A 21,545-nucleotide genomic window follows, 5' to 3' on the forward strand; every position below is an offset into this window, starting at 1 on the left:
CTAATGACCTGCGACGAAAAACATAACAAAACAAAACGTTATAGAGGACGTGGCAAAAATGGTTGTTAATATTTGTGTAACTACTAAGAACATAACCTTCACTAGTGTTATAAGCTACTTATTCGTTTACCTGCAATTTCAAAATGAAAATAGCTGCTGTTTTGTTAAAAACTGGAGCATCAAAATATCAGTAAACATGACCGAAAGAGCTGCTGTCCCAGAGTAAGGTCGATTTACAACGTGGCTTTGGCCAGCTTTAAGCAGCAGTTAAAGGGGGGGACGAAAACGGAAGTGGTGGGAAAAATTCTCTGGTTAAGTTTTTAATCTTTGTCTGTGTGTGTGTGAGCCGGCAGACAGTACGTCACTTCCTCAAGTTATTTCCATTTCCATTTGTTTGTGGAAAGCGCCAGCAGTTATCTGGTACCTCTTAACACCAAAGATAAGGTTACGATTTCATCTTACAGTATGTGCGGGTGGAAGCAGCGGCTCTTTTTATTTATGTAAACAGTTTTAATGTGAAATTATGGAAGCTATACAATAGCTGCATAACGCGTCGGCGTAAGCAAAAGCAGGAAAACGTGCGTTCGCCACCAGAAGTAGTAGATCTGCTAACGTTAGCTAGCTAGTTTTAGGTTAATTGGCTAACTATTGTTAGCTTCCCGGGTCCCGGTACTGTTGGTGTGTTAGTGCTGGTTATAACGTCGGTTCACTCACAGTCGTGAGCTGATGGAGTGCCCTCATCTGAGCTCAAACATAAGCGGTGCCTTTGATTCTTCCAGGTTCCCTAACGGTACTCCGTCCTCCTGGTGTTGTAACGGTAAGAGGAGCGTTTTTCTGTCTTTCATTTTACTTCAGTAAAATTAATTTCGTTGTACATAAGCGTAGCTCGGTGCGCAGTATTTTTGGATGCCAACTTGTGAGCAGACTGCCATATTTCTGTCTGCTAGGTAAGCACTAGCCACGAGTCAACAGCAGATATCGCAAGGGCAAATCACAATTCGCCATATCTTTATGACTGTTGAGAGAATTATTTATTTACATATGCGAGTTCATTAAACGGAATCATCTTTTATGTTTAGTTTGCAGGTCTAATAAAAGTCCATGGATTTGCCTTACTTGTCTGATGGTTCATTGTGGACGGTGAGTTTGGGTTTTGTTTTGTTCGCTAAACCGCCCTCTTAGTAATTTTATTAAGGAAGCTATTGACTTTGGGACAAACAACTTCAATCATTCAGTCACTTAAGGACACACTAAATAAAGCGGTGTAGACTGCAGCCGGTGGTCACTGAGATGACTGTGAAAAACCCTCAGTTGTGATTTTAATATGATCGATCCTACTGGCCCTAGCCTGTGCTTATTCTGTTTAATAAAACGTAAAAAAAATATTCTGCCAAACCTTTTTTTTTTTTTTTTTTTTAACAAAAAATGTGTTTCCAGAATTCAATTCACACTTGTAAGCTTTATAACACAACAAACACTTGTTAAACTTCTGGGAGGGGAAAAAACACTTCTGATTTTAAAACATTCCCCTTGCGTAATTGCGTAAAACCTTTTAACCAAAAATAAATACATTTTTGAGCATAACTATTGAGTCATTTCAAGGAAATTCCATATGTGTGTTTATAAAGCTGTCTCTTTCCTCACAGATATGTCAATGGGCATGCAAAGAAACACTTTGAAGAGAATCAAGTCCTTTGTGTTAGTCAAAGGAAGGGTGAGAAACATGAAAAAGAGAAAATCCATCATTCTGTTTGCATGGACTGCAGCAGCTACAGTGTGTTTTGGTAAGTGTTCTCTCTGACTACAGTCTGACTCATCTCTTACCAGTCAGAGGATTGTGTTGTCATTTAAAAAAAAATAAATAAAATGATCCAACTTGATTAAAATCTGTATCGATTGTAATAATTTCTTCCACATTTCTTTGCTACCGGAGAAAGATGTAACAATATTAGTATATTTGTAATAATAATATGTTGTTGTTAATGTGTATTTAATAGTTACAGATGTGATGAATTTGTTGTGAACGACACCAAACTTGGGCAAGTGCAGAAGTTGCGGGAACATCTTCAGAGTTTAGAAAAGTAAGTATTGAACAATATGTTCCTCATTTTACTGTCATGGTTGCCTTTTACTGTTTAAAAAGGACAATTTGTTTTGATATCTCAAGAGTAGAGCTGCAATGATTCATCGAGTAGTTCGATTATAAAAAATTGACAATGCAAATTCTTTGCTTCAATGGTTCATTTAACACACACACACCGTTGTGTTAAATGATGTAAATGCGAGTTTTTCACCTGCATTTGTCACAAAAAACAGAAATTCAAACATATTAAGGATCAGCATATGAATAGAAAGTTTGACAACATTAAGCCCACACAGCTCCCAGTTTTGAACAAAAACACAACAGCAGCAGTGATGATGATGCTGACATAATTAAACGCGTAGCCGGAATTTGTATACAGAGGTGGAGCCACGCTGAGCTCAGACTGAGTGGAAAAAAAAACACAGGAACAGTGATCATAGGAACAGTGATCACCAATAAAATCCTTACTGGGAAACAGCTAGCAGGAGGTCGTCATCAAAGCACCCGATCAACAAACTCAGACAAACTTTGTAGCTGCTCCATCCACCGCCATTTGTCCTACACCACACAAAAATCTGCAGTAAACCTCCAGTTTGTAGTGTAGTGTAGTAAACTATAATAATTTCAAGGCTTTTGTAACACTGTTCAGATTGAAATTGAAGTAATATAAAATATTATATTAATTAAACAGCTTTTTTAAAACAATACAATGAAAATTGTACATGGGCCAGTACATTCTGAGTCATTGTCCTGGTGGTTGTTAAGCTGGGCACTAAATTATTATCAGTATTAATTAATGTTTACAAAACGTCTGTTTCAACAACACTAAAACATCAACATAGGAAGAACCTTCCAAGAATACAGTAAAGGTAAGTTTTTATGCTTTAGTTTAGTTTCAGAATCAGAATACTTTATTGATCCCCAGGGGAAATTATTTTGGTTACAGACAATACATTAAGTAAGAAATAGACACAATATATACATGACTTATATATATATAAGTCACTATTAATAAATAGCTGAATAAGAGGAGAGCATGTGCAAAAAGGGTGTAGCTATTGCAGTATACAGTGTGTTAAGTGGATGTGTTGTACGTGGAGATGGCCACAGGCAGGAATGATTTCCTGTGTCGTTCAGTGGTGCTTTTTGGTACTCTGTCTTCCACTGAACGTGCTCCTGTGACTGACCAGCATGTCATGCAGTGGGTGGGAGGTATTATCCAACATTGTCTTTATTTTGGACAAGTTTGCATATACATCTTGTTTTATTCAAGTTTGACCTTTGACTCTACTTGAGATTATTTCTATAGTTCTGCATTAAAGAAGATGTTTAGTTAAAAATGTAATTCAATATGGCATGTTTGTACAATCAGAGAGTTTAGTTTGTTTTTTTCATTAGAGATTTTGTAAAACAGTTCAACTTAAAAATATTTCAGTATCGATAGATTACTTGATTACTAAAATAATTGATACCTGTAGCCCTACTCTAAGAGTATGCTAGGCAAGTTAAGACATGCACCAAAGTAATCTGCTTTATCCGGGTGACGCAAGTAATCTTTTCTGCCTACAGTTCAGCACTAATGGGTGAGCGACAGAGGAAAAGGAAACTTCAGGATAGCCCAGCAGGAGATGGCAAGCTGTTAAAAGACAGTGTAAGTAATAGTTCAAGGCAAATGTTTGCTGCCTTGAAAAAAGAAGTAAAGATAGCAGCTACTTTAGAATCCCACTCCCAGCACAAAAGACTGCACCACTCCTTAAAACTTTTACAAGACTATTTTTTACACTGTGGTGCAGGGCTTCAATTAAATGAGTCACAGCGTCTTTATAGAGCTGTACGCCAACTGACTTTAAATGTCAGTTTAAAGCAGAATTTTTCCATATGGCTTTAAACATGCACATATACTCGTCTCTCTCAGGATGGCGTGGCTCTAGGTGCTACAGGCCTGCGCAACCTTGGAAACACATGCTTCATGAATGCCATTCTGCAGTCCCTCAGGTAAGTGCACTGAGGACGAGGTATGTGGGTGGTGAACCGAGTCTGTGGCACGATTCAGTGGCTCTGCCCCTGTAGAGCCAGGGCCCCACAAGCAGTCATCCTTTATTAATATAGTCTGGGGCACAGTTAGGGGGATTACAGAGGCTGCTTGGAAACAAGACACAGTCAAAGGCCAGGTTTCCCAGATAATACACATTTAGTCACAATGCTAAAGGATTAGAGCAGTGGGGTTCCACATTTACAGACAACGAAGCTAGTATTCTTGCAAAATATCTTTTTTTTCCATTTTCAATATATTGATTAGTAATTTGAACAACTAAAAAATGTCACAAATAAGCAAATTTGTTGCTTTGAATTTTATTTTGTCAGGTTGTCATCACCTGGCAACTTCTGCTGCCTCTTTAAAGTCAGTGAATACATAATTAGATGTATTAAGACAGTTTCAGCTGTAGTTTTTTTCCATTCATGGTTGCCAACAAACATGAAAACAAAGGTTATAACCTTGTGTGGACCACAGCATGTGTTTTTCAGGTTTTCCACACTTACTCTTGCTTTAAAAGTCCAAAGTCTGGATGTATGTTAGGTTCCAGCATCATCCCTTCAAATATGAAGTTAACTTTGTTTGAAAGCATGTACATACATTGTATGTAACTTTGAGCCACACCTCTTAATCAGTGAATTCAGACCCTTTAACATAGCTGTATAAAATCAAGCACCTATCCATGCACTCTTCATTTACCAACATTTGTGAAAATCGTATCCAACTGTGTGGGAACCTTTAGAGAAGGGAGCTCGACTGTCTCGCAGAGCCCGACCTCCACCCTATTGAATAACTTTGGGATGAATTAGAGTTTAGATTGCGAGCCAGGCCCTCTTGTTAAACATTAGTGTCTAACCTCACAAAGGCTCTTCTGGATGAATGGGCAAAATTGTTAAAAGCCTGTTATACTGTATCTGCAAATAGATACAGAAGCTCCTGCAGATGTTGTCACCCAATACGTTTGTGCATATAGTGTATTTGGAACTTGGATCCTCGATCCCTATAGTGAGGTGATCTGGTAGGTGTGTTATACTGGGGTATTTTTACTAGCATGTTTTGGGCCCATTTGTCTCCTCTGAGGAAAATGTGACTGCAGATCAATAGATAGACATTGTGAGTGATTGCCTTTTTACCCTACAGTGAAGCATTTCCATATTTTCAGGATAACGCTGCTTCAGTTCATGGGGCATACTGGGACATTGCTATTTCAACTAAAGGTTTAGAGACTTTTAGAATCAATGCGAAGGTGCTTTGAACCTGTTCTCCCAGCGTTTAATCGTCCAGCATTTTATTTTGACACTCTCCTGCTCTTTCCTTTAATTCGCGACCTGTCGGCTGTCTGCTGATGTTACGTTTGAGACGACTGATGGCAAAATTTGTTTCTTTGACAGCAACATCGAGCAGTTCAGCTGCTATTTCAAGGAGTTGCCTGCTGTGGCTCTACGCAGTGGTAAGACGGCAGGAAGAAGGATGTACCACACCCGCAGCCAAGGGGACAACAGTGTGTAAGGTCCTCTTCTGAAGGAGGGACGAATTATGGGCAATAATTAACGTTAATTTCAGCAAGTAAAATTGGCAACATTGTTAGTTGTGAGTGGTTCTGTAAGGCATCCAGTTCTAATGTTTTTGCTGAAAAGGAAAAGATAGGTAGGCAAATGAAGAAGAAAAAATCAGGTATAATTTAAAAATCCAGAAAATTATTTCGGTTAAGTCTAAATTAAAGTTGCTTTATGTTGAACAGATCTTTGGTGGAGGAATTCAGGAAAACTCTCTGTTCCCTATGGCAAGGGAACCAGACCGCCTTCAGTCCAGACTCCTTGTTTTATGCCATATGGAAAATCATGCCAAGTTTCAGGTACACCCACATTGTAAAAACTGTTTTCTATAAGTTAAGCTGCTAATGCAGAGCAGGAAACTGTTTCCGTTTCACTTCTGTTGTTGTTCCGAAGTGTTACCGTTTTTAGTCACACTACTAACAAAGGTGCATTGTGTATCAAAAAACTGCAATAAACCATTGTGTGTCATTGCATGGATGCAATTTAAAGCTGTATTTGTGTGTGCAGAGGTTATCAGCAGCAGGATGCCCATGAATTCATGCGTTACTTACTGGACCACCTCCACAGGGAGCTACAGTACAGCCGTAACGGGGCGTCTCATCCAGTCTCACCTCAGGATGGAGTCAGACTCTCTAGTACAGATGGCAAATGCTGCACGTGAGTCCTTCTAACCATACACTGATTTTGCTTTTGTTGTCTCAGTGGGATCCTGAATTTTTTTGCATATAGTTAATATTTCCTACTTTTTTCCAGTTAAAACAGACTAGTTATAACAATATACTATCGGCATGACCATATTTAGCAGTAAGTCACTATAACTTGAATGTAAAAGCTACTGCATGTTTTTTTGTTTTTTTTATTCTTTACAGAAATGGGACCGCCAGTGTTGTGACATCCATTTTTGGTGGTATACTTCAGAATGAAGTCAACTGCCTAATTTGTGGGACAGAATCTCGAAAGTTTGATCCATTTCTTGGTAAGACATAAACCTTTGTCAGTGAAACCACACACTGAGCTGCTTTTGTTGTCCCATACAGCAAAGTTCATGTGTCAGTGTTTGACAAGATAACACAAAAATAAATTTGGGTTTCTGTAGCTTTTTATTGTTGCTCTACATCATAAAGCAAATAAATGAATGAAAACCCATTTATTATAGAGTTATAGAGTTAAACTTGATATATCCCGATGGTGCGTGACATTTCATGTTTTTCCCCTTGTGTGTTTATTACTCAGATCTGTCTTTGGACATTCCCAGTCAGTTCAGACAAAAGAGAAATAAGGACCAAGAGCCAGTGCCAACATGCACTCTACGTGGTAAGTTTCTTGTAGTCAAAAATGATCTTTTATAGACCTCGTTTCAAAGTTTGTGACACTAAAATTCTTTAGAGCTTTTCAATTTTTTTGTGTGTATTCGTTTTTGTTTTTCTTTAAGACTGCTTACATAGCTTCACCGACCTGGAAGAACTCGATGACACAGAGCTGTACTACTGCCATAAGTGTAAAAAGAGACAGAAATCAACCAAGAAGTTTTGGATCCAGAAGCTGCCAAAGGTTTTTTTTTAATATATATTTTAATATACACTTCACTGTATCTACTATGAAACTATAAAAACATATGTTTGCTTTTACTTCTTAAATAAATTGCACTTTTGTTTCTACTCATAGGTTTTGTGCCTGCACCTAAAACGGTTCCACTGGACTGCCTTTTTGAGAAACAAGGTGGATACCTATGTAGAATTTCCACTGAAAGGTCTGGACATGAGAGGCTACTTACTTGAGGTGAGCCGAACACTGACAGACTTTTTATTTTCTTTGTTTTTCCACAACAGCTACATTTAAGAGTCAGATCAGCAAATGTTGATCTGCAGTTTAATCAGGAGAGGGTAAGATATGCTTTTAATCGCAGAAAATACAAAGGCCAGAGTAGGCTGGTGAGAAAACACACCAGCTAAAATTCATAAAAACTGCAGTAAATGTTTGCAGAAATTTGCTACAATTTTGTTGGCTCCTAAAAGCTCACAGTGCTGTATCAGTAAACACTTGCACAGCCAGTGATGATCATCTTTTTCCATTTTTCTGCTCTTACGACAGAAAAACAAGTTCACAGAAATTACCATTGTGGAGATTTGTTGGTATTCAAGACAGTGTGGTAGGAAAGATCACAACAGGAACGTAGTTTACTTATGCTAGTTTGAATTTTTTGTAATGAAGCATTGTAGTTTAAAAAAAAATACATTTAAAAAAAAGTAACACACATTCATCTAAATAAGAATTTATATCAACACAATGGTAAAAACACATTGTGGTTGTTGGCAGTGACACTGATTGTGATTGGTTGATGAAGCTAGTGTCCTAAAATGTACACGAGTGCTCTGATTGATAATAAAGTATTAAAGAAATATGCTAAATTATTAACAGTAGTGCACAGACCTGGGTTGTTAAACTACCATCTGTAGCGAATGCATTTTTCATTATTGGATCAGTGGTTACCACCTGCATTTGTGACTTTCTGATAGATCTCCAGCTGGTTACGTAGGAGGTCCGTGCTTGTGTTCACAACTTTGCAAGATGCTGTGATGGCTGATTCACACCTATGTCTGATTCGGGGACATGGAGTGTCTATTTCATTTCATTTCAGAGTGCAAACAGTTTTATACTGGGCATAAACTGCTTTTGATTAGATCTTTATGTAAGGTCTGGAATTCAGAGTACTTGTGACAAGTGTTAATCTTGTTTGTCTGAATGCTCCAGAGCTTCAGGGGGTGCTATTCTACAGCAAATCGCTTTTCTGACCGCTGTGCAATAAGTATGTCAGTTTTTTGTTATAATACGAGAGCTTCTCCTAACATACAATCACAATTCCTAAGTAGTTGGGACACTGTAAAATGCCAATGTCTCATAAATCCATATTTGATTCATAATTGAACATAGAAAACACATCCCGTGTTTAAACTGAGAAAACGTACCCTTTTAAGCAATATATAAGCTAATTTTATATATTTTATATACAGCAACATGTCTCAAAGGAGCAGTGACAGGGTTACATATAAAGTTTAGCATTGTTTTGCTGAAATATGCAAGGCCAACCTTGAAAAAGATGTCATCTGGATGCTCTAAAACCCATATGTACCTTTCAGTGTTGATGGTGTCTTTCCAAGGCCCTATTTCAAGTTCCAGTCACTCGTGCACTCCCATACTGTCAAAAAGGATTTCAAATGTAGATTTGTCTGAACGCAGACACTTTACCTCGGTCCATTTTAAATGAGCTTTGGCTCAGAGAAAACTGCAAGGTTTCTTGATCAAAGTCACATATGGCTGCTTCTCTGTATGATGGAGTTTTCCATGACAGAATCATGTCTGTTTTTAATGCATTGCTGACTGAGTGAAGATCACCACATCCAATATGGATTTTAAGCTTTGTCCCTCAATCATCTGTTGCCAATTAACTGGATAAGTTGCTAATTGCTTCTCCAGCTGTTCTTTTAATGGGGCATTCGTGAATAAGCCAGGATTCAGGATTTCCGAGTTCCCATATGGAATTTGATGTGGAATGCCCACTCAGCTTTTATTTCTCATTAGGAAAGTCGGCAGAGCCCACCAACACTGAGTTAGCAATCCAAGATGGAGTTGAACGTAAATAGTAGTAAAACTTTCTTTTTTTTGTTTATACGTTATTTTGAAATTGGGTTTGTACTTTAAAATTATTAGCAAACATAAATTTTTAATGTTTGTGTGACTTTTTTTTTTTCAGTCCAAGAGGTCAGTTGCAGATCTGCTCCTTTTGCTCTGTCAACAGATAAAAATAGTCTTGTACATTGTTCTTCACACAGAAGGTCAAACAACACATGTACACAAATACAAGCAATGAGTGAGAGCTCGGGATCTTGGCAGCTAATTTGCTAAATAATAGGAAAAACTGATCTAGTCAAAACGACAGAAAATCCTCGGAAAACATTAAAAAGTGAACAGAATTTAAATGGAGAAATTTTTAGCATTTTTCATATAAATAATTTGGTCTATGAAAACAATAATTTTCCTTGTTAATAAAATCATGCTTTAATCCTCACTAAAAGTGTGACACATCTTAAACCATTGCAAACACACACTGAGTGAGATTGTTTTGGCTCTGTGAGTTCAGCAGTGCTAGCAGCAGTGACCTTCTTTTCTGGGAGCTTCCACATGAAGAATGTGGTCACACCTGGCCTCGGCTGCTTGGCTCTAATCCAGTTTATTCTGGCGAAGCTGATATACAACTGCTTTGTTTTGTTTTTTAAAACATCAAAATACTGCAAAACAGCCTTGTTACCATGGTTGTTACTTGCTTTAATCTGTTCAACTGCCATCGGAAGTGTGGTGAAGTGGTCAGTGTCCCTGTATCCCAGCTCAACCAGTAACTGCCGTTGTACATGAATAAAATAAGAAAAACAGGCTTAACTGACTCGTAATTCTGGTACTGACTAGATAGTGCAGCAGCGTTTAAACATGTAGTCCATTAATCGCGTACATCTCTACTCATAACTGAAGGAGTGTAAACTGTTTTGATTATTGTCTGTCTGCCAGTTTGTGGCTTGTATCCACTTCCAGGTGTTAAGGGCATTTCCACAGCATTTTCCTTTTGCTCTGTTGTGTTTGCAGCCAGAGAAGTCATTACCAGGGAGCTGCCTGTATGACCTTGTTGCTGTCGTGGTGCATCATGGATCTGGGTGAGTAGTTTAACATTGTTGAGTCTGGCTTTCCTGATTTGTTAGATGGCGTAAAATGCGGTAATTACACAGCTTTCTTAGTCAAGAATCGTCCATGTTTAGAGGTCATGAATCAAAGCTATAATTAATAACTGATTTAACTTATTATAACTACATATATTATATAACTATAATTAGTTATATAATTATAACTAATTATTTCCTCTGGATAAAAGGGCCAGCTTGATCCATGTTTTTTTGGGGGGGGGGGGGTTTTGTACAAGTGTATTTTTTGTGTTGTAGAAGAATAAGGAACTGAATCCTAGCATGCAATCAAGACTGGGTTATGGATCTGTGTATTATTATCTGCCACCTTTGAGTGACTGTATAGCCGGATCACATCCGCTTTGTGAAAGCTGCAGTTTAAAAATTCATGTAGCTGCTAAAAGGCATTAGGCTGCAAGTCCTTGAAAACACATTTAGATTCAAACAGAATCAAAGTGCTTTTGTCTTTGGCCGCTAGGTGGCAGTGTTTTACTGCTGCTATATTGTCGAGCTGAATTCTCCCCTCTTGCTTCAGCAACGATAGATGAAGTCTTACATGAAAGCAGGCAGCAGAATATGACGTGTGTTTGTGTTCACAGGGTTGGGTCGGGGCATTATACAGCGTACGGCAGCCATGAGGGTCACTGGTACCACTTCAACGACAGCACAGTGACTCTGACCAATGAGGATACAGTGAGGAAGGCCAAAGCCTACATCCTCTTCTACGTAGAGAGGACTGGTCAGGTGCCCTCTGACACAAGCGCATCAAACAGCACAGGCACGAATAAGCCTGCCATGGACGCTGCAGCTGTGGACAGTGTTTCTCCAGAAATCGTTTCTCAGGACACAGTCGTAGCCGATACGGTAGCTACAGATATGGATTTTGCGGACGCAGCATCGTCACACGGGGACGTCGCGGGCGAGAAAGAGGAGGTAGATGTGAACAAAGACATGGCTACACTGGCTGAGGGTGACACAGTATCAGTGAAAGCTGCAGCAGATGCAGATACCTCAGACAAGGCTGCAACAGAAGAATCTCACCAAGCTCTACAAACTGTTGCACAATAAATAATTCTTTGAGATTTCACTGCCTCAGACCAGCTCGTGACTTTTGTTTCGACTTCACCTCAATCACATTTGTCACCGTGCTTGACTATAATTTTCACATAACATTCACATTTTCACTCTTGTGTTATGATTTGTTTGAAAGCGTCATGTTTTAACTTGCTGCTTAATTTGTTTAGTGGGACTTTTTGCATGTATTCTCTCGATGATGTGCCCTCATACCGAGGTAGACTTCTCCATATCCAATAGATTCCAAAGGTGATCGTTTAAAGTTTAACGTAATGAAGCTTTAGCCTTGGAAAACCTCAGTTGGTCCAATGTTTAGCCTAGACTGAAGAGATTCATTGTCAAGAACACTGTGTAATATTTGGCATTTCTATTGTTTTTAAAGTTTCAGATGTCATATTTTTCACCTTAAGAGCCCAGTAGTTCTGTTTTCCAGTCATTAGAGGATATTTTAAGATTTAGAATACAATGACTGACTGGTGCTCATTAGGGCTTTAGAAAGTTGTTTTAACTTCTTGACCAGAACCAATGTAAAAAAAAAAAAAAAAAAAGTGATCATTCTCAAAGTTTGCCTGTACTGATGCTGGAGTATCATGTAACATTTTATGTTGATTTGAAATGGCCATACACGGGGACCTGAAGTGAAATTCTCTTCAAATGTGTGCCAGGCAACATGAACATGACAGAATACAATGGAGAACATTTTATTAAGATGTTTGTGTTGGGCTGTTTTTATCATCGACGGCAACCGGCCGACCCGCTGCAGTAAAAGGCAAACAAGACGCCGCGGTTCACGTTAGGTGGTGGTTACTGCACTGTCACAAGGAAAGACGGTAAGACCAAAACTAATAAAGTGTAGTTCCAAGTTAAGATTTTACAGGAGTGAATATTGAAGAAAAACATGTATAGAAATCTGTTCATTAGTCAGGAGTAGGGATATTAACCTAGCGCGCAGCTCTGGAGGAATTAAAGAACTGCATCACTAATGTTTCTACACAAGCCTCTATTTTTAAGCTTATACTGCAAATCTATTTTCTAAACAGGTTCATGTACTTTATGCAAATTAAACGTCACCAAACTATTTATTGATGCATATGTTAGGAACAGTTTTTTTCCTTTTGTGTGTGTGTGTGTACAGTAGACACATGCATACTAAAATATATTTCATGTGTATTTCCAGTATACAACTGTCTCAACACCCTTATTATGCCTTGTAATGGTTAGCTGGCTTTGATATGACCCAAGTAGGACTTCTAAAATGAGAGCCTTTCTGTTGTCTTCCCCACACAAACACACATACACACACTCGCAGAGTCACCCTCCCCCCGGCACACGTGCCACCCAGTGAGCCGTCTCACTCTGGCAGGAACAGGCACTCCTGTATGCTGAGGAGCAGCTGCTCTTCATCGCCTGCACACAGGTGGCTGTGGTTTGTTATTCTGTCTTCATCAGTGATACAAGTGCCCCCCCTGTTTTGTTTTTTCACATTTTTTTGGTTATATCACAAATGTGGAAAAAACAACGTTGGAGATCTTGTAAGGGGCGTCGTGACACGGTGACGCAGAGTACAGAATGTGATCCGCCTTCCAGCAGTGGAATTTCCCAGTGTCCTGCTTTTTTTATAGAGATCGCCGATAAAGAGTGACGTAGGAAAAGCTGGCAAGGAAGTGTGGAGTGATGACGTGAGCTGAATGGTATTTTGCATTTAGCCAACTCGGTACGTCCTCTGCGAGCCAACTGAACAAACACACTCTGAGTTGTAGTACTGTCTGTTCCTTGAGGCAAAGTCCTGCGTAAACGGCTCGTGACTTTCACTCACGTGAAGCGTTTTCCACGTTATGTGGCTCTCTGATGGTCTTGATCACAATGCAGGGAATGCAGATCCCTGTACATTAAATACAGGTTTTTTTAAACATTGGTACATTTTGCAAAGAATCATTTAATGTAAAAGTTTGAGACTGATATATCATCCAATTATTTTTTCACTACCTCTGTTTTTAAAAGTATCACAGAATTTTTTCATAATTCTTAAGGTGTTTTAGGTTTGTTTTTTCCCTTCAACTTGACCCCTAACCGTAGTTGTTGCACGGGTGTTTCTGCACTACCCAGTGAAGGTGTTTCTCTTTTTTTATGTCTCTTAGTGTGTATCTGAGAACTAGGCCAGGACAGTGTAAACATCTGGCTGAATCCAGCACTTGCTGCCTGTTGAGAGCCATGACAGATGGAAAGGGAGCGTATGGCTCAAACACTTCCATCTTTGACTGCACAGCAGTTGTCTTCCCAAAATAGCCCGTGCTCTACGGCCTTATATGTGCAGGCCTGTGTGGTGTGCCTGAGGGGGCATCATGTATCTAGGCCACACAATACGGGCTGTGGGCTCATTGTTGCTGCTTACCAGCAGGCCTACCACTGCCCCAGGGACGAAGCCTATCTCTATGTCTCAGGACAACACACCATGCATCTCATTCAGCTCAACCGTGAGTGTCTCCTTCACCTTTTCTCCTTCCTGGACAAGGACAGTCGGAAGAGTTTGTCCCTCACCTGTCATCAGCTGCGTGAGGTCTTCCTGGACTCCTGTCTCTGGAATCTACTCCACTTCAGCTCCCCTTGTCAGCTCAGGAAGGACAACTTTGTGCTGGGACCCTCGTTGCGTTACTTAACTATTAGTTGGTACTCCAGCATGGTCCTGAAAGTGTGCAACATCGAGGACTGGTTGAAGAGCTCGTTTCAGAAGAACATCTGCAGTAAACACGAAAGCCTGGTCAGCACGTTCCTGGCACATGTCTGCTATATGTGAGTGTTTGTGTGTGGCTCTCCCCTGCTGTGTTGTGTGATCAGAATGACAACTGACAGAAGAGGAGAGAGGACACTGTAATATCCTGTAATAATACCTCAAGCACTGACTTTTAAACACCTTAAAAGCAGAGTAGAATTAACATGACATTGTCACAGCCTGTGCAGCTTGTGTTCATCTTGACACTGGCACGAGAACAAATTGCGTCTCTCTTTATGTGTCTTGAGGATGCTCACACAATTTGGGGGAGGGGATGTTGCTTTCAGGGTCATTTACACCCACATCAGGGAACCAAATGGTTTTCATTTAAAGGCACGTCGCTCAGTCTAACTGCCATGTTTAGCTGCAGGCAGCATGGAACATGATCATTAGAAACAGATGGCGTATCCGCAACTGGCTGTGGAGACAGAAAAATGACACATCTGTGGGACACAAGACTGATTCTATTAACTAACATAACTGTGGTCACATATCAAATTATATTTAATGAATGACGTGACAGTTGGACTTGATAGGTCGCTGAAAAGTAGCCGTTTTGGCTTTTGGCCTTGTGTGCGTGGCCGGGTCCAGGCATGAATCGTCCCGGAGAGGCGTAATGAGGTCTCTGGATAATTTCTTCAAGGCAGCCAGTAATAACAGTCGATGCGAGGGAGCTTGGCCACCACAGCTGGCCGGGACAAGAGGAAGGGAAAAGGGGCAGTCTCAGTGGCGTGTGTACAACCCTGTGAGGACTTCCTGTATTGTGAAATTTGAGATTTGTGATGTGAGAGCTGTGAGATGAGTCAGAGTTTAGAACCACCCACTTCGTCTGAGGCTTGCATCTCTGTGTCCTTAAGGCACACTCTCTGCATACTGATAAACCCTCCCAAATTGTCAGAAGAAAGGAAGCGCACGTGACAAAGTGGGAGGGAACACAGAGGCTGTGGGGGTGATAAAGAGTGACTTGGCTCCAGACCCTCCCAGTCAGCTGCATAGTGGAGATTTATGCAGGCAGGTGGAGCCTACAATTGGCTCTTTGTTGCCGTCAGAGGAATGAACATGTGCTCTGTCTGTGCCTGCCTCTTCCTGGATAAGACTCCACGCAAACGCTGACGCCAACCTCGTGTCTATATTCTCTTTTTTTTTTTTTATCTACATGGAAAAAACTATAAAACATAGCATGTCTTCGGGCCTCTTTTGGAGTATACTTTCAGTGTAATACTCTGCAGAGCCAGAAAACTACAGTAAATCAATTTTCTTAAGGTCACAGTATTAGAATTATACAAGATTAATTAACATGCCTGATTTGCAGTATAGTGTGGGCTGCGCAGTGGGTGGCACAAGAAGCTTTGGCATGAGACTGGTTAAACATTTCTGAGTAGTTTTACTCCGATCTTTACTGCGCACCATTTGGATAAACTGATGCTTTCTCTTATATAACGAGAGCATGCGTGACTTTTGCTTATGAAGTGCTTAAGAGATTTATCTGATAGCTGCTTTGGAAAATATTTACTACTAAATCTAGAAAATGGAAGGTTCCAGCAATGTTTTAGGCTTTTTTTTTTTTTGACGCAAACCTTTCCCCTCAAACGACTGAAGGACACGAACAGTAAATGTACACTACGTCTCAGTTCCTTTTAGAGCTCACTGGATAATTTGACCAGACAAATTAACCGTTAGGAAACCAAACGGCTCATTACAGGCATGATTACAGGTTGGTGGTGTGGTGCTCTGCTTGTGCTCAACATAGACCAGTCTGCTCTTGCTGCTGTTTCTTTTAATGGGAACTACATCATGTCTCAAACATAAATTAAAGGCATAAAAAAAATTCTGAACATTTTAGGCACACACTGCTAGGTGGAAGCACTTATATTTGCCCTCGCTACTTTGAAAAGATCAAGGTTTTTGCTTTTTTTTTTTTTTTCATTCAGCTGCTACGTTCCTACAGTTGGCAAACATATGAAATATTATGGGAATGAATTTGAAAACTAGCTTACAGACGGAACAAACAAAGAAACCCATTAAAAAGAGATTTTTTTCCACTTAAAAAAAACAAGGTGCTTTGAGGCGGTGCTTTAACGCGCCAACAACTAAATGCCTGTATGTATGTAAGTGCACATATTCTATGTGTGTGTGCAAGACACATTCAGATAAGTGGGTGTGTAAATATTGGAACAACACACAAAAGAGTCTGCGCACAGTGGAAGTTCCATGAGAGGGCGGATTATGTAATAGGTTTAAAAAAATACTACTCCTCTTATCTCTTGCTTCTAGCCACTTCCTATCCTATGTCATTAAAAAAGACAAACGAGTCTCTAAATGGAACTGTTTCTTTTTAGTGCACTGCTCGACTTCCTCAATATTTTGTTAATGTCAATAGCGTCCGATCACATGCTCTGTTAAAGTCTCACTCTGAGCCCATGCAACAATGCAGCAGGGCACATGGATCGACTGCATGCTCCGAGGTTACTGGGGCACTGCCCTCAACACTCGCAGGCAGCTGGAATATGTCGGGCTCACATGTGGTGAAGTGGTAAGATTATGTAAGTCTTTATGTAATCTGCATCTGTCAACATGAATGACACTCACTATCCCTTGCCATCCCGGTGCCTGTCTACCAGCTCTGGCCTGCCGCTAGGTTGCAGTGCACTGAATGACAATCCAGCAGTGCATGCATTTCACAGAAACACTTGACATTTTGTTTTCAGTAGCGGTTTTCTCATTAAAATTGTTGTCGGCTCTTTTTTCTTCACTTACTCACAAAAGCTTTTTAAAGAAAGGAAGCACACATGGCCCAGTGGGACTCGGTGTACACAGACGGTCTAGGTATTTAACAGCTCTGTCATTAAACACATCATGTGTCCATCTCGCAGTATATATATATATATATATATATATATATATATATATATATATCCCAAGGCATTATGAGTAAAGATGACACAGTAGAGGTTTTGTTCTCTATGTGTGAAAAGTGAAAACCTGCCTCAGTTAAGCGACATGTCTTACGGATGTCTCTACCACAGGTGCCCCAACTTGCTGTCGCTAACCATGTCTGGCTGTGGACACATCACTGACCGGGATGTGATTTCTGTGCTGCAGTGCTGCGGGAAACTACGCTACCTCCACCTGGAGAACTGCGTCCGCATTACTGACTGCAGCCTGGAGGGCGTGGTGGCTCACGGAGACAATCTGGAGGAGGTGAAGGTGGACTTTTGTAGGAATATCACTCAGGCAGGGCTGCAGCACTGTAAGGAGATGAAGCCAGCCCTTCAACTGACTGCTGAGAGGAGCGCTGACTTGATCCCCGACAGCAAGCCTGAGGAGAGGGTACCAATCAGGAGGACACTGCAGAAGGTCCTGCAGAATTCCTGATGGTAGCGGCTCACCTCCACACTAACTGGGACCATAAAGGAGCATTCCTGTAACTTACTGTGTAATGACTCTACTGTGATGTTTTGTATGATTTGTATTTAATTTCACTTTAAATTTTCTATATATTTCTTTTAAATCTTGAAGAAATAGTTTGACATTTTTGGAAAAACGTGAAAAAAGATGAAGATGCCACCAGGAGCTACACAAACTAGAAACAGGAGGGAGCAGATCGATTCTATCAAAAGGTTAAAAAAAAGACATTTAGCAACTGCAGAAACACAAACTGTTTTCACACCGCAGCCCTGAACTTTTGTTGATTTTGAGAATGTGACAACACAAATGGATAGACATAGCTGGACTAGACACAAAACAATCTTTGACCTGCCAGCTCGCTTGTACAAAGTCTGTGCAACGTTCGATTGGGTCAGTCTGTGCCCGTGTGAGAGCAGCTGCAGGTATCAGTCCCGTGTATCCATGGCCTTTGCTCTGCTCTCTGCACTCTGCTCTCTCTATCCAGATAGTTCACCTGCCAAACACGCTAAACCAAACACAGTAGTGTCTGAGACAATCTCAAGCTATGTCCCAAGTTGTTTTCCTGACATTGTCCAGAGTTCCCATGTGCCAAATAATGACAAAATGACAAAATGACAAAATTTGAGTTTGCATAAGGGGTCACGTGACCTGTCTCTTGGCCAGGACTAGTTGACAGGCAACAAATGGAAACTTCAGGAAGTTTCTTCTTCCAGCAAAGTAGCTGCTGTCACACTGAATGACAGATCTTCTTTTGCCTTGTCTTATTTCCAGCACAGGCATAGGAGTGTAATCAATCATCTCTGTGTATCTCCAAATGATTGAATAGTCATTTTCCCTAAATGTCAAACTATTCCTTTAATAGCATTTGATGGTTTGATTACATTTTTTACAACCACTCCAGCATTAAAAAGTAAAATACATAAAAAACCCTCAAACACGTGTGTGGTCGTGAGCTCCATCCAGAGAGGAAGGATTCTCCCAAGGAAAAATGCCTTAAGCCTGAGTTGTCATCTTACGTAATAGTGACAAAATTAGGCTGAACAGGCGTGTCTGTAAATACCACGTGACAGATTTATGACAGGTGACTGCGGCAGCAGGGTACTCCTTAATCGCTAGTTTCCGACACCCAGTTTTCCAGTTTTTAATTAACTGAAGCAGTTCAAGTCGAGTGAATTTGATATGATACAAAGATAAGATGTAAACCTCCAAAGCTTAAGCAATTAAACGTCATCATCTAAAATCATGTGAACTTCACAGAAAACTGGCTTTTTTGGAGATTAGGAACTTGTTAAACATACAGCTTTTGTACTGAAAATTAAGCCTTGAAAGGCGATGCAGGCACCCCAAATTTTCTGATTTCTTGCAAGCCATCAGTCTATAACTAGGTGGTTTGGTAACAAACTGTTATTATACTAATTGATGCATTATTACCATAATACTGTACTGTAGGAAAGCAGAAAATGGTGAGAAAAAGGCAGGCAACAAAAGGAAGACAGACTGGTTGATCGAGAGTTTCATGTTACAGAAAGACTGTGACTTAAAACACAGAAAGAAAAGAACTAGATGGTAAGCTCCAACAGGTGAAAGACCTGAACTTAAACCCTATCAGGCTGGTTTGGGATTAACTGAATGGGCAGAAGAGTGAAAGAAAAACACTTGTGGGAACCTCTGCAACGGTTTTGAGGGGGAAGAAAAAACTTTCCACGTAGTGTTTTATTTCCATAGTCATAAGGCTGAGTGAGTGCAAATATTGAATGTTATTTATGAGACACACAGATTATGGGGGATTATGCTAAATTAAAGAGTGTATATGTATATTTGTGTATATATGAGTTTGACAAGAACATCTGAAAAGCACACAACCCACTAGAGTTGTCCTTATCTAATGATTCCTATTTTCTTTTTGTTTGGCCATGCAAAACTGATTAAGCAGTGTAATGTGGTCCATGTGGTTTGGACTACAACAGTGGCTCTCAGACCACAGAATCCTGGACTCAGTGCAGCTGGGACCTTGGATGACCAGGTGGAAAATACAGAGTGAAACTAATAAGACTATTCCTCCAAGTACAATGCAGCACATGTCAGTAATACCACAAACTCCAGAATGACCACAGAGTGGAATCAAAACCAGTCTCTAAAACCAGTTCAACAAAAACTGAACGTAAACCTGGTAGGGTTGGAAATCATTGCATAACTGTTAGACTTCATTAGCTGTAACTGTGCGTACCTAAAAATCGACAAGTCAAGTTTTATTTCCATCTACATGTGGGAGAGGATAGTCTAGCACGTACTGTTTTCATCTTGGTTTCCAACAAAGCAAGCCCCAAGCCAACTATAATTATTGTTCTGGACTGAAACACAGGTGTACTGTTTGGAGGCCAGACAACAAAAAGTGTATTATTTACCATCAAATACTGGCTGAAGCTGTTAGGAGCTAAGTAGGGAGAAAAAGTCCTAACGCACATCCGGCTGCCTGCAGCAGTCATGCACACAAACAGCACTGAGTGCCAGACATGTAAAAACACGACTGTATCAAAGCATCACTGCTCTGCTTGTTTCTACCAGGGGCAGTGTTTTTATGGTTGGATGATTGCGAGGGAAGATAATGAAGAAAGACCTGAACACGTGTCCATGTGTTTTAGCAGCTACAGCTGATGTAATGTGATTTTTCCTTTACATGTGAAAAAAAGAAAAGGTTTTCACAGGACTCTTTGCAGTCCTGTGTGAAAAACTAAGTAAAACCCTTACAGCTTCCCTAAAAATTAAGAGGATAAGCAGCAGCCAGGTGCTGCTAGTCAAATCCACTTGATGAACTGATCATCAGCAAGTGTGGGCATATCTATAAAAGCAGAAGTTCTGGCAGTTTGCTGGTCTGGAGCATTCAGGTGCTTGTTAACACTCCTTCGCAAAAGTGGATGTGGATGCAAAATCACACTACAGGCCTCAGTTAGTGTGTTAAATGTTAAAGTTCATGGCAGGAAAACTAGGGTTGGAAGGGTTGCCAGGAGAAAGCCTTTTCTCACTTAAAAGAACATGGCAGCATGGCTTATGCTGTATCTGAGTAAACCACAAAACCTCAGGGGTAATCTCCTTTGGGCAGACAACACCAAAGGAGAGATATTTAGCCATAATGCCCAGCACCGTATTTGGAGAAAACCAAACACAACAAACACATCATGTCAACTGTCAGACACAGCGGTGGAAGGGTGGTGATTTGGAGTTGTTTTGCAGCCACAGGACCTGGTCACATGGTCGCAGTCATCCTTGAACTCCTCTGTATAACAAAGTGTTTTAGGGCAGTGTTAGTTTTTGCAGCAACTTTTGATTTAGTTTTAGACACATTTGAACTCAAATCATATTGTTTAAGTCATAATTCAGGCATCTAAATACCTTTAGTTTTAGTCCAATAATTATCACAAAACTTTGATTGGATTCAGCTGACAAAAAGAAAAAAAAGTGTGAAAGTTTTTCATGTTATTACCGGTGAGTTCAACAAGGGCCTTACTTTCCTTGACGTCCAATGTGAAATGTCTCCATATGTCTACTCTTCTTTTCCTCCAAAGGGTTGACATTTTGGGGAGCATGGGGCTAGCTGCACCATTTCCCATTAAATGTGGGTGTATTACCTGACTTCACAAGGAGATTGCCTCCTACCTCCTACCTAATTATCTCCCCAGATTATTTTCATAAAGTCAATACATTTCATCATATTTTGTCCTTTTACATCAGTTTTTATTTAGTTATTGGGAAACAAAAAGTAATTGACCAAAACTATGACGAAAATTATTGATCGACAAAATTAAACCAGGTCCAGAGCCAAAGGTGAGGTTACAACAGAATGTCTGAAAAAGAAAAGACAGGAAAGAATAGCCCAGTTAAAGTCTGGACCTCA

The 21,545-nt window shown here is 40.1% G+C and overlaps 2 protein-coding genes across 2 annotated transcripts; both read left to right on the top strand.

The window, feature by feature from the left end:
• The first annotated feature begins 326 nt into the window (after positions 1-326).
• Positions 327-12,183, top strand: usp3 (ubiquitin specific peptidase 3). The gene is made up of 15 exons (XM_085167777.1): positions 327-817; positions 1,080-1,140; positions 1,647-1,784; positions 1,998-2,081; positions 3,653-3,734; positions 3,999-4,078; positions 5,510-5,623; positions 5,860-5,973; positions 6,182-6,331; positions 6,544-6,650; positions 6,908-6,988; positions 7,107-7,225; positions 7,340-7,453; positions 10,310-10,377; positions 11,001-12,183. Exons 1-15 carry the CDS (start codon positions 727-729, stop codon positions 11,467-11,469), a joined length of 1,872 nt encoding a protein of 623 aa, XP_085023903.1. The 5' UTR covers positions 327-726; the 3' UTR covers positions 11,470-12,183.
• A 124-nt stretch (positions 12,184-12,307) lies between these two features.
• On the top strand, positions 12,308-18,580 carry fbxl22 (F-box and leucine-rich repeat protein 22). Its single transcript, XM_085167788.1, has 2 exons — positions 12,308-14,265; positions 17,272-18,580. Exons 1-2 carry the CDS (start codon positions 13,694-13,696, stop codon positions 17,618-17,620), a joined length of 921 nt encoding a protein of 306 aa, XP_085023914.1. The 5' UTR covers positions 12,308-13,693; the 3' UTR covers positions 17,621-18,580.
• Positions 18,581-21,545: the final 2,965 nt, after the last annotated feature.

Source organism: Neolamprologus multifasciatus, chromosome 7 (assembly GCF_963576455.1).
Source record: "Neolamprologus multifasciatus chromosome 7, fNeoMul1.2, whole genome shotgun sequence".
In the NCBI taxonomy this organism is placed as follows: Eukaryota; Metazoa; Chordata; class Actinopteri; order Cichliformes; family Cichlidae; genus Neolamprologus; species Neolamprologus multifasciatus.

Coding starts and splice junctions, on each gene's coding strand:
- usp3 (XM_085167777.1), top strand. CDS start 727: ATGGAGTGCCCTCATCTGAGCTCAAACATAAGCGGTGCCTTTGATTCT. Junction 7,454..10,309: donor TGAGAGGCTACTTACTTGAG/GTGAGCCGAACA, acceptor TTGTGTTTGCAG/CCAGAGAAGTCATTACCAGG. Junction 10,378..11,000: donor GTGGTGCATCATGGATCTGG/GTGAGTAGTTTA, acceptor TTGTGTTCACAG/GGTTGGGTCGGGGCATTATA.
- fbxl22 (XM_085167788.1), top strand. CDS start 13,694: ATGGAAAGGGAGCGTATGGCTCAAACACTTCCATCTTTGACTGCACAG. Junction 14,266..17,271: donor CTGGCACATGTCTGCTATAT/GTGAGTGTTTGT, acceptor TCTCTACCACAG/GTGCCCCAACTTGCTGTCGC.